Source organism: Fukomys damarensis, unplaced genomic scaffold (genome assembly GCF_012274545.1).
Source record: "Fukomys damarensis isolate Sample0158 unplaced genomic scaffold, DMR_v1.0_HiC HiC_scaffold_19, whole genome shotgun sequence".
Classification (NCBI taxonomy): Eukaryota; Metazoa; Chordata; class Mammalia; order Rodentia; family Bathyergidae; genus Fukomys; species Fukomys damarensis.
Window position 1 is genome coordinate 66,083,337 of NW_022900931.1, and position 12,346 is coordinate 66,095,682.

The window sequence follows — 12,346 nt, forward strand, 5'->3', positions numbered from 1 at the left end:
CCCCGCAGCCGGGCCTCCACCCCACGCAGCGCAGCCGGAGCTCGGCCGCCCCCTCCTCTGTCTCTGGGGCCCGGGGCTGCACCGACAGCTGGGGCAGGGGCTCTGGAGGGGAGAATCCGGAGGGATCAGGACCGTCTGGGAGCTTGGCCCTTGGGCCCCCCTTCTCTGTACCAGCTACTGCCTCCTCTTCACCCCATTGCTCATTGCCCCTGAATCTCTTCCCTCGGAGCCCTGTTCCTTATGACCCGGGCGTCCAGGCCCAGCCTCCTCCCTCGGATCCGGGGTTCGGGCCCCTCTCGCCTCCCATCCAGGGTCCCCTTCCTGTAGGGAGGACAGTTTCGTGGCTGGCCCAAGGGCCTTGAAGCAACCTGCACCGCGGTCCACTTACCGAACACGCCCACCACGAACTCCCGGGCTTGCCGAGCGAACCCGCCCTGGATGACCTCCACCGTGTAGACGCCCGCGTCATCCAGCTGGGCAGAGGCCAGTTCCAGACCCCCCTGTGCCTGGTCAAAGCGCAGGCGCGCTTGGTGCTTAGGGTCCAGGCTGATCAGGGGGGCCCCCGGCCCCAGGCCGCCAGCGGCCAGCACCTTGGAGCCCTGACGCCAGACCACCAGGGGGTTAGGGGGGCCGGGTTGGGGCACTGGATCCAGGGGCAGCCGGATGGTGGTCCCCACCAGCACAGCCAGGGGTCCCCCCACCTGCTGGGGGAAGCTCACAGCTGGGTGAGTCTCCAGGGAAACTTTGGATTCGGGGTTCCCGCCGGAGTGTTCGTGGTCCAGGTCTTTAGTGGGGAGCTTTGAGCCTGAGGCCCCAGCAGGTACTTTGGTGTCCTGGACTTGAGTGGAAGTGTTTGAAGTTGGGGTCTTAACGGAGGAGGGACGTGCAGGGCCTCTGGCAGGAACTTGAGGGTCCAGGGTGCTAGGAAATGCTTCAGAGCCAGGCGTTTCAGAGAAGGTGAAACCTGAGCTGGAAACATCTGACCCTAAGGACTGCGGCACCGCCTTCGGATCCAGGGCCTCTGGAGACCAGCGGGAATCGGAGGCTCCAGCAGAGGCCGGTGACCCTGGAGACGGGAGGCTGGCGCCGTTAATGGGGGGCGCTTTCGAAGTGTGGCCTTGGGAGGAGGAGTTGATGGAGTCCGAAGAGGAGGAGGAAAGGGTGGGACTGGTTTGCTGAAGTCCAGGAGTGGCAAGGACCCCTATTCAGAAGACCGGAGAAGAAAGCAGGGAGGGGAGGCATTGGCGAGGCTGCTGGGAAAGGCACCGGTGGGAGGGGGCGAAGGGAACTTACCCAGGAGCAGGAGTGGCAGAGCCCACGAGGTGTCCATGATGCTGGCGGCACCTGGGAGGACACTGGGAGAGCCAGGACCTGCGCCTGTTCCTCCCGGGCAGGACAAGTCCGACAGGACTGGTAGCTTAGCTTCCTGGGCGGGGGAAGGCAGCTGAATCCAGCAGGAGGTGCTGGGGTTCCCCCCACCCCACCTGGTGGTAGAGCCACCCCGCTTCTGGTCTTCACCTGCTGGCCCTGTCTGTGGGAAGACCCCCAGCTCTGCACTCCCACCTGCAGGGGAAGACGGGGAGAACAGAGTTCCGCCTGCAAATGGGCGGCCCGTCTTGGGACAAGAGCCAGGAAGGTTTCCTAGAGCAGGATGAGACGGAGTTTGGAAAGCTCACCTGCTGATGGCCTCCTGCTCCCTGGCCTGTTTCTGGTCTGCTCTGTCTGCCTGAGCCTCAGATGTCTATGTCTGCCCCCCGCATCTCCCCTGGATCCCTATTGTCCCCAGACCCAGTGTCAAGTTCCTGCCTCCCAGAGTCGTGTTTCCCGGCCTCAGACCCTCACAGCTCTGCATCCCTGCCCTCCAGCCCCGCTGCCTTCCTGCTTGTGGCTCAGTGATCTCCGCTGGTGCCGGGGACCCTTCCCACCGAGGCTCTTTCTGCGTCAGAGCTGAGCCTGCCCTCTCCAGGGCCCTCCGGGGGTGACCCCGCTCCTCAGCGGACCCCGCCCCACCTGCTGACTCCAGCACCCCTGTGCCGCCTCTCAGCTCCTAGCCCTTATGCGGTTTCCTCCACTGCCCTGTTCTCTCGCTCCCCATGCTCCCACCCCGGCTCACCCACAACTTGTCCTTCAGGTCTCTCTTTATTAAGAACAATAACACTAATTACTGCTTATGTTGTCCCAGGAACCGTGCTAAATTCTTCCCTGCCTTCTGGGGCTGAGCCCTTTCTGATGTCTTCTGCGCTGGGCGTCGGTCCTCCCCTTACAGACCAGCCACCAGGGTGCACGACACGCCAGGGACCTGCGCTGGAAGAAGCTGGGCTCAGGCCCTGGCTGCTCAGAATGCTCTGTCCTTCCAAAGTCTTTCTGACCTTCATGCTGGGCCTAGGGCCTCCGTTCAGCTGCCAGCCCTCTGAGATGCACATCATCCTTACCACGCTGATGGTAATCACGTTGATAAGAGGTGTGAGTGAAATTCATGATACGTGGAATAAAGTCGCATTGCCATTAATTCCCCTTAAAACCTTCCCCCTCGTTTTGAACACATCCCACTGTTCTGGGCACTGTCAGACATGGTTCTGGGGTCCCCTCTCCCGAGTCTTTATGCGCTGTGATCAAAGCTATGAGGAGCGCTGCTGCTCTCGGGCAACCAGGCTCACCCCAGCTTTTCGGAGGGTCCCCATGCGCCTGAGCTGGCACCAGGCGGTTTCTGGTGCCAGGCATCAAAATAATCATTTTGCCAAAACTGCCAGAATCAAAAATAATGATGAAAGGTAACCATTTTGAAGAGATTGGGCACCCAGGCAGCCACAGCAGCAAAACTGAATGACACTCACTGAAAGGACGTCCAGAGCTGCTTCAGAAACTGGGGAGAACAATGGGATGGCTGTGCTTGAAACTGGGGGTACCTTATGGGGAGCTGACGGCAGTATGACCCTTACTGTAGCAGATCTTGTCAAACGTTGTTGTTTGACCACACCTCGTGTAAGCGGAGCATTTTCTGTGTATCAGGCGTGGCTATGGAAATGCTGCATCAATTAACCTCTCCAAACCCACCGGGGTAGGCGTTGTGGCCTAGTGGCGGCTGCACACTCGACGCTGCACTCGCGAAGCGGGGTCTGTGTTCCGACCGCGATCCCAAGAGGGTCAGTGGAGGTGGACCTGGGCCGCTTCCTGCTTCTGGACCGTCTCGTTTCACTTCCTGTTATTGTACCGCCCTCCCTCTGGGACCGCAGCCGCCGTGCTGGGGCCAAACGGCTCACACAGAAGGATCACGGCCCTGATCGCCGCCCTGGCTGAGTCCTCTAGGCAATGCGGTGTGACGAAAGAGCCCCAGCCAACTTTCCGGCCATGAGAATGAGATGCTCAAGAGTCCACCCTGTGGCCCGCTTCCAGTCACCCCAACTGATGCTGCGTGGAGGGGACAAGCCTGTGTCTGCTCTGGTTCAGACTTACAGGCAAAAAGTGAATCCACCAATTTTGGGGGTGGTTTGTTATACTGCACAAGACAACCAGGCTGGGCATGGTGGTGCATGCCTGTAATCCCAGCACTTAGGAGGCAGAGGCAGGAGGATTTCTGAGTTCAAGGTCAGCCCTGAACTACATCATGAGAACCTGTCAAAAAAGAAAGAAAAGAAAAAACCAGCACACAGGTACTACTTTTTTTTTTGTCTTGGGGATTGACTGAACTGCATCCCCAGCCCTTTCTATACTTTTTATTCTGAGACAAGGTCTCACTAAGTCACCAAGTTGCCCAGGCTGGGCTTGAACTTGTGATCCTCCTGCCTCAGCCTCCCCAAGTGCAGGGATGACAGGGGGCACAGGCACCCCGTTATTACTCATTCTACCCGAGGAAAGATGAACTGAGGCTGCCTGGGAGCCTCCTTGACCCCACTGTCCTGGCCAGGTGCCTCATCCTCGTCCCATATTCCTCTGCCGCCCTATCCCCTCAGTAACCAGAGGGACATGACTCAGCTGGCTTCCGGCCTCGCCCGCACAGGACCAGGCACATGGGGATTTAAAGAAATGTCTGCTGAATGAATCAAAGGCAGGACCTCCGAGGAGTGAAGTAATGCACACAGACGTCACGAGAGGCATAGCTTTATTGCTGCGTGTCAGAGAGGGGGCTCAAATCCGCCCGACCTCCTTCAGCTTGGCCACCAGGTCTTCCGTGCTCTCTACCTTGACACCGGCCATGCGCTGGGGCGGGTCCTCCACGCTGACCACGGTGAGCTTGGAGCTCATGTCCACACCCAGGTCGCCGGCCTTGATCACCTCGATCTTCTTCTTCTTGGCTTTCTGCATGTGGGGAGCCAACAGGGCTGTCGAAACCCCACCCAGTCCCCCAAAACCTCCTTCCCATGGTGCCACAGTGCAGAACCATACCCCCAGCCTCCAGAATGACCAGGATGTGTGTGCACAGGGTACAGACAATTCCTGTTGGCTGTGATGGCCCAGGAGGCTACGCTATGCCAGCTGCCCTTTAGCAAAGGCCCACAGCGAGCCCCGTGTTGGCCAGTAGGGACTGACTTAGTCAGTAGGCAGTAATGACCCAATGGACTCAGGACACTTCCCATTGGCTAGCCAGCCACTGCAGGCTCCTCATTGGCTAGATGACCCACTGAACCCTCCCTTTTGGCTGAGAGGATACATTGGACATTTTCTATTGGCTGGAATGACCCCCCAGATTCTGCATATCATCCAGGATGAACTCTTCCTATTGGCCTCTCCTTGTTCATCCTAACTTACCCCTGGCAGAAACTACCAAAGGAACCTTCCCTGATGAACCAAAAGGACTGAACACAGCTCTTCCTTGGGCCAAGAGGGCCCAGTGAACTTGCTCATGGGCCGGATGGCAAGCAGAGGCCCCTGCAGCCAATGAAGCCTTCTGCTGGCTGGGCTGACTGGCCAAGCCTTCCTGTCACCAGACAGCCCCCACGGACGCTCAAGCCCCTCGACATGACCAGGTGAGCTGTCCCGTGGCCCTCCCCGTGCCGTCTGAGCATCGCTGTGCATGGGCAGCCAGGCCCCCCGGCCATGCTGTGCTCACCATGATGTTGGGCAGCGTGGCGTAGCGCGGCTCGTTGAGCCTCAGGTCTGCGGTCACCACAGCCGGCAGCTTCAGGCGAAGGGTCTCCAGGCCCCCGTCGATCTCCCGCTCCACTTTCAGCTTGTCCCCCTCCAGCGTCACCTGGGAGGCGAATGTGCCCTGGGGAGCGACAGCGCAGGAGAGCGGGCGAGGTTAATTCGGCTCAGGCACAGAGCAGTCCTCGGATGCAGCTGCCTCACAGAGGCAAGTGGACAGATGGGCCAGGAAGGGACGGAGAGTCCTGCAAGATGCAAAATCGGGGGAGCGACAGGCAGAAAGGGACCTGAGCCATCCTGGAGGGCCGCTCCCTTTCCCGAACCGCCCTTTAGGTCCCCTCAGTCAGAGTGGCCAGTGCGGAGCGGAGAGTGGAGGGCCGGGAATTTGGCTCCGTGGTGCCGCCAGGGAGGGCCGCCCTTTCCCGAACCGCCCTTTAGGTCCCCTCAGTCAGAGTGGCCAGTGCGGAGCGGAGAGTGGAGGGCCGGGAATTTGGCTCTGTGGTGCCGCCGCCGCCTGCCTCACAAGCGAAAGGACCCAAGTCCAATCTCTGGTACCAAAAAAAAAAGAGTGGGAGTGGATGTGTGTGAGAGCTGAGCCCTGTTCTAAGCAACTGGGTTCCCCAAAATAAGACCTAAGGGACCCACCTAACCCAAAGCAGCCCTAGCTGCTCGTTACCATGGTGACAGCCAGTGTCTGGCTGGTTATACCTCACTACTCTCTTCCTGTGGCCGCTGTGTAATGGGAGGGAAGGCAAGGAGAGGCTGACCAGGGCTGGCACTTTTTTTTTCCTGGTTAGGTCTCATTTTAGGAGAAACATGGAATTTACATGTAGTTGTATCACATCCACTTGGAAATCTGAGATAAATGATATTATTCACACTTGGCAGATTTGGGAACTGAGGCAGCAGGGGACGAGTAACACGGCCCTGAAAGCTGGCTCCCAGTGAGGCCCCTCCGCTGGGCGAGCCACAGAACGTCCTGTGCTCTGCTTGCCGTGGTCCTTCAGCTGCCCTCTGCGGCCCCTTCTCTGGTCATGGCCCCTCTGCCCTGAGTCCTGAATCAACAGGAGCTCCCTGGGCAGGGGCACGACTCACACTCTCTTGCTCACAGTTTGGCTGTCACATGATCACAGCCTCACCCAGGGGGCCCTGAGCCCAACTCCGGGGACACAGATGTATCGCGGTGAGTGAAAAGTGTGGGAGACCACCTGTGGGTCATGCCCAAAGCAGGCTGTGAGCAGTGCAGGCTGTAAAGAGTTAGCCCCACAACTGGCTCGTTTTAAGAAGTGAGGCCACAAGGACAGGAGTTCAATCCTCAGTACCAAAAAAAAAAAAAAAGAAGCGAGTCTGACTGAAGCTTATACAAGTCACAGAAGCAACTCTCAGAAGCACTGCAGGTCAGCGCGACCTTCCCACTAATGCCACAGCAGAGACCAGAGAAACGGCCTGGGAAACACAGGGCTCAGTCTGAGGTAACATCGTAGCCGAGGTCTGAGTAACTCACACCCAAATTCCGTTCCCGCGACTAAAACCTTCTTAACTAGAAGGACAAGGTTCTAATGACAACCCTATATTTTGTCTATTCTGTTCCTGATTTGAGAATGCTTTGTTTTTTCCTTTATAAGCATCACCTGCATTAGAATCCACAGAAACTACACAACTGCACCTCCTCACACCCATAGTTTCCCTTTACACCAACCAGGTTCCCAGTAAAAACCAGTGGCTTGAACCCGGCACGGTGGCACACGCCTATAATCCCAGCACTCTTGGAAGCAGAGGGAGGCCGGAGGACCAAGGGTTCAAGGCTAGCCTGGGCTACATAGCAAAACTTTGTCTCAAAAAAAATCTAAAAAAAAAAAATCAGTGGCTTGGACTGTCTAGGGCCTGTGTTGGTTGAGTGGCACTGGCCATCCTGGTGCCCCATTTTTCCGTCTCTTTAGTTCTGTCTTTGAGTCTTTCTTCAACCTGGTGGTGTACACAGGCCAGGACACTGGAACCTTCTGCAGGGGTCTCCAGTAGAAAGGCTGAACAGACTACCAATAAATGTGTGCCAAATGAAATGATAAAAGAATTTTAAAATAAAATCTGATACTGGAGATACCCGATCAGGACTGTGGTGCTGGTGTCACAGCGGATGCTTTGGATGGGTGCATTTACCGTAGGTCAGCAATGCTGCAGAAGCTAACGACAAGACCCTCAAGCAGAGACTGGGAAACTCAAGTCCGTCTGGAATAACTCCGGTACACGAACCCACTTTTTCAACTGTGAGCTCTCTGTATCCAAATTAGATCTTTTTGATGAAAAGGTAGTGCCTGGACTGAGATATGCTGTGAACACATCGCATCTCAAAGTCTTGATACAAAAAGAAAAAAGAATGTAAGATACCTCAAATTTTTTTAATATTGGCTATGTGTTAAAATAGCAATATCATACAAATAATGGGGTTAAGATATTATGAAAAGAGCCAGGCATGACGGAACAGGGCTATAATTCCAACTACCTCGGAGACTGAGGCAGGAGAATTGAAAATTCAAGGCCAACCTGGGCAATTCTGAGATTCTGTCTCAAAAATGAAAAATATAAAAGAGCTAGGGATATAGCCTAGTAGTAGAGCACATGTCTAGCATCCACAAGGCTCTGGATTCAATTCCCAGTACTGAAAAAGAAAATTAATGAAATTTCGTTTGTATGTTTCTTTTTACTTTTAAAATGTGGCTAAGAAAACATTACATGGACAGAACTGGAGACCCTGGAGTTGGGGGTGGGTGTGAATTTCCATACAGGGTGAGACAAGAAGGCCCTTCTGAAGAAGAGATAGTGAAGTAAGACCCAAAGGTGAGCAGTGACAAAGCCGTAAAGATGGAAATAGTGTACTCAAAGGAGAAACGGCAAGTGCAAAGGCCCTGAGGCAGGGCTGAGTTTGAGGGATGAGGGCTTGTCCCATGGCAAGCGCTTCCCCCACCAGCCTTACCTGTGGCCAGTCCAGAAGTCCAGCCGTCATCTGACCTGTCTGGTTACAGTCATCATCGATGGCCTGAGTGGGCACAGACAGAAGACTGATGATCCATGAGGCTTCTCACAGTCCTAACATGCCTCTTAGAACAGGAGTCGAGAAACGTTTCCTTATGTCGCCCACCCTGCCCCACCCCAGTACTAAGCATTGAACCCAGGTCCTTTGCACGGAGCAGCATCTCCAGCCCATTTTACTTTTTACTTTGAAACTTGGTTTTACTAAGTCCCTAAGTTCCCCAGGTGGGACTCGAAGTTGTGATCCTCCTGCCTCCCCATCCCAGAGGCCTGGGATTATAGATGTGTGCCACCTCCCATAGCTAGCAAACACTTTCTGTAATGAGCCAGACAGTAAAGGCTTTGCTACTTACATGGTCCCTGTCACAATTCATTAATTACTAAGCCCTGCCACTGCAGTGCCTAAGTAACCACAGGCAATACACAAATGGCTGCATGTGGGCGTTCCAACAAAACTTTATTTATAAAACAAGTTAACTATGCCTGGGCCATAAGTTTGCTGACTCCTAGTCTAGGAAGAGCCTCCTACTTGGACACAGAGATAACTAAATCCCGGCCTTCAGCCTTCGCATGAACATTCATGTGAGCCTCCCTCCAGCCAGGCCCTGTGCCACCACATCCAGAATCTCGGCCAAGGCGGATGTCCTAACCTCTGACCTAGCAGTTGGTTCAGGGATAGACAGGACTGCAATTGGGCCGGTGAAGGCGGCAGTGCCCGGAACCTGTCTGGAGCCCCCAGGAGAGAGGTTCTGCTCTTTCTGCTGGGCTGCTAGGTCAGTGGGACGTGAGCAGGGGCCGCAGAGAATGAGACCCGATGGAGAAGCGCTCGGAGATCAGGCCACCCTGGAGCACACCGTGCCTGAAGGCTGCCTCTGCGGCCTCTAAATGCACTGCAGGGCTCTGGGCAGTTTGAGCTGTGGCTCTGCTGTGCCAACCTGAGACCCGTTCATGTTCCATCTCCCCGGCTGCCGGTCGGACCCAGGAACTGTCCCTGACAGCCAGGGTGGCAGAAGTCCACCTGCGCAGATAGGGCCTGGGTTTACCAATTTGTCCTCTGACTCCCCTGCTGACATCCGTGACACCCGGTCACCCACCTGGGCCGGTCTGCCTCTCCTCCTCTGGGCCCCTGCCTCTCCCCACTGGAGCCCCAGCTCTCTGAGCCTCCCCTGGCCTGTTGTTTCTGTGCCTCATTTTACCTTGAAAAAGAGGTAAAAGGAAAAGTTTAAAAAAAAGAAAGAAAGTAAATTACTGGGCATGGGGTACACGCCTATAATCCTAGAACTCCGGAGGCTGAGGCAGGCAGATCATCCACACCATGCGCTCAAGGTCAGCCTGAACTACATAGGTGAGCCTGTCTTAATAACAAAACAAACAAACAAAAAGCCCGAACCAACAGAAAAAACAGAACAGGGCAGTGATGGCGAACCTCTTAGAGCTTTCAATGGTAACGAACACCCCGCTGTGGCACGCCACGCGAGCCAGCTCTTTCTCAGCATCCACTTCTAATTCCCACGCTCTCTCTCCCCTGGCCTCGGTGCTCGCAACGCCCTCCTCTGCCGCCCCACTCCAGGTGACAGGAGGCCACAAAGTCTGCCTCAAATGGGCTTGGCCTTGGAGCTGCACCTGAGGAAGACTGGCGTCCTGGGTTCCCCGAGGGAACAGATGGCCAAAGCCACACCCGCCTCGGCTGAGTGCCTGTAGGTCCTGCAGCCAGCCGCCTTCCCCGCTCTGGTCGGCAGTGTCCCTGGGCCGGTCCATCCTGCCCTCTGTGCTGCCCGTCTGCTCCTGCTCTCACCTGCCACGGCTCCCCCTGCCCCGCACACCAAGTTCCACTGTAGGCCCAGGCCTGTCTGTCCTGGTCACGTGTGTCCCGTGTCTCCTCCCAGCCCTGCCCCAGGGCAGCTTCTTCGGGTCCTGTTCTCCCTGGGCTCCCGCCCCCCCTTCTGTGACCCCCCCTCCCTGTCCTCGGCCTGGGCCCAACCACAGCCTCAGGGGCCCCAAGCTCACCACAGGGACCTGGGGGATCGCTGGACACTCAGACAGCGCCCGTGTGCCCCTCTGGCTGTCAGTCCGGGGACGGCTGAGCTGTCACCTCACACCCTTGCTGGGCAGGACCAGGGCACGGAGGAGCTGGCCACACCCACCTGTTTGCCCAGCAGCACCAGGTCCACCTTCTCCCTCTCGGCCAGCTTGGCCAGGACCCGGGCCACCTGCAGGGGACCCACACGGTCGGCTTCCGCAGCTGCTACCTCCACGTGGATGCCTCGGTCTGCACCCATGGCCAGGGCTGTGCGGATGGTCTCCTGCCCGGGAGGAAGGAGTGACATGGGTTCTGTCACAAGGAGGAAAAGGAGGCCGGGCCCGGGATCCTCCTGCCTCGGCCTTGGGGTCCAGGCCCAGCCTCCTCCCTCAGACCGCAGACATCCCGTCCCCTGGCACCTGGCACTGCACGGGGCCACAGCTCACGGCGATGACTTCCTTCACCAGCTTCTTCTCCTTGAGCCGCACAGCCTCCTCCACAGCAATCTCGCAGAAGGGGTTCATGGAGTGCTTTACCCCATCGGTGACGACCCCTGTCTTGTCAGGCTTCACCCGGATCTGCTCAGCAGGGGGAGGGCAGGGTCACACGGCGAGGGCCAGGGCCCGCGTGGCAAGTCTCTGAGGGGGACCGGCCCCCACTCAGTCTCCTGCAGACCTGCCCGGGGGCCGGGACCTCGGGCACGAGCATCCCCAACCGCGTTCCTCCTCGGCTGCGAGTGAATCCTGTTCGCTGCTCCTTGCCCGTGAGATGGACGGAACTTTGCCCCGGGAGCGTTAGAAATATGTCCTTGCAGACACATGTGGCCCCCAGACACCCCGCGCCCTTCCCACGAACGCCAGGCCCTGGCACTCGCTGGCTTGGGGCTGCACCTCTGACTCCAGGGGTTTCCTCCTCTTCCTCCTGTCCTCTCTCCCTCATACAAGGACTTGAGATGGCAGTTAGGGGCACCTAGATAACCCGGGATAAGCACCTGCCCCCGAGATCCTTCCCTTCGTGACAGCGGCGAATGCCCTCCTCGGAGCCGTGCACCTGCAGCGCTGGGGAGCTGTCAGAGGGCGACAGCGGACCAGCCTGGTCTGAGGTGGGGGACTGAAGGCCTCACCGCCCTGGACAGAGACTGAAGATGAACAAGACTGACTCGTGTCCACAGCAGGTGCCAAGGCCCTGGGGTAGGAAGCAGCAGGGGCCGTGTGAGGTACACAGAAGCCCGTGTAGGCAGTGGGAGGCACAGTGGCCTTGGGCTTCACCGCCGTGACAGGTACAGCAACAGCCCATCTAAGGGGGGTGACCCTTAGATGGCAAAAGGGACCTTGCGGATGTGACTGAATTCAAGTTTTCAAGACAGGAAGTACCTACATCCTCTGGGCTTTATGAAAGTCAGAGCTGGGGGCTGGGGCATGAGGTGCTGGCCTTGAAGATGGAGGACGGGCCTCGGGCAAGGAAGGCAGAAGAGGAGAAGTGGAGGCTGGAGGGAAACAACTGCCCAGGGCTGCAGGAGCTGCAGAGGGCCTCACTCGTGGGGTTGCAGGAGGGGCAAAGGGAGGCTGGGTCCAACTCAAGTTCCAGAACTTTCTGGACTCTGGGTGGGGAAAACTGGAAGATACAGGAAGTGGTTATCTGGGCCACCGCGGGTCACTGCAGAGATGGCCAGGGATGGGCGCACTGGGCAGGACGTCTGAGGTGCAAGTGACCGCCCTGGTGCGGGGCAGAACAGCGAGCTCGTGCGGCCGGCTCTGGGGCTCGCGGTCTGAGCCTCGGATTGGAGGGTGGGAGCTGGCAGAGCCAGGACCAGCGCCCCTCTTCCCCAGTGGCCCCATCAAGGGCTTCGCTGAGGTAACCTGGGGGACAGGGGGGCAGCCCTGCTCCCTCTCACTGGGTCCCTGCCTCCTTTCCCGTGGGGCTGGGGTGGGGCAGCTCCTCCTCTGGGCAGGAAGGAATCAGATGGAAGGTGGGATTTGCTTGGAGGTTTTCCAGACTGAATGTGCCCCTCGGAGTGGGAGACAGTAAAGGACAGAGGAGGAGAGAGGGGTGAGGAGGAGGACGGCCATCATTGTTTTCAATTACTGCTATCCCTATACTTGGGGAGGCTGAGGCAGGAAGATCACAAGTTTGAGGGCCAGGATTTAGTTCAGTGGTGCTGCCTCTCAAGCACAAGGGCCTGAGTTCCATCCTGGGTACCAAAAAAAAAAAAAAAGA

At 57.4% G+C, this 12,346-nt stretch overlaps 2 protein-coding genes across 2 annotated transcripts in view; both read right to left on the reverse strand.

The window, feature by feature from the left end:
- The window catches only part of Vsig10l (V-set and immunoglobulin domain containing 10 like), an 8,863-nt gene extending 6,385 nt beyond the window's left edge, over positions 1 to 2,478 (reverse strand). The window contains exons 1-5 of the mRNA XM_033766034.1: positions 2,433 to 2,478; positions 1,485 to 1,563; positions 1,294 to 1,426; positions 389 to 1,175; positions 5 to 102 (exon numbers count right to left, since the gene is read on the reverse strand). Of these exons, the coding sequence (XP_033621925.1) occupies positions 5 to 102; positions 389 to 1,175; positions 1,294 to 1,426; positions 1,485 to 1,563; positions 2,433 to 2,478 (1,143 nt within the window). The remainder of the gene's footprint in view (positions 1 to 4; positions 103 to 388; positions 1,176 to 1,293; positions 1,427 to 1,484; positions 1,564 to 2,432) is intronic.
- A 1,604-nt stretch (positions 2,479 to 4,082) lies between these two features.
- Etfb (electron transfer flavoprotein subunit beta) overlaps positions 4,083 to 12,346 on the reverse strand; it is a 12,846-nt gene continuing 4,582 nt past the window's right edge. The window contains exons 2-6 of the mRNA XM_010615667.3: positions 10,549 to 10,707; positions 10,254 to 10,412; positions 8,054 to 8,116; positions 5,048 to 5,206; positions 4,083 to 4,296 (exon numbers count right to left, since the gene is read on the reverse strand). Coding sequence (XP_010613969.1) covers positions 4,126 to 4,296; positions 5,048 to 5,206; positions 8,054 to 8,116; positions 10,254 to 10,412; positions 10,549 to 10,707 — 711 coding nt within the window. The 3' untranslated portion in view covers positions 4,083 to 4,125. The remainder of the gene's footprint in view (positions 4,297 to 5,047; positions 5,207 to 8,053; positions 8,117 to 10,253; positions 10,413 to 10,548; positions 10,708 to 12,346) is intronic.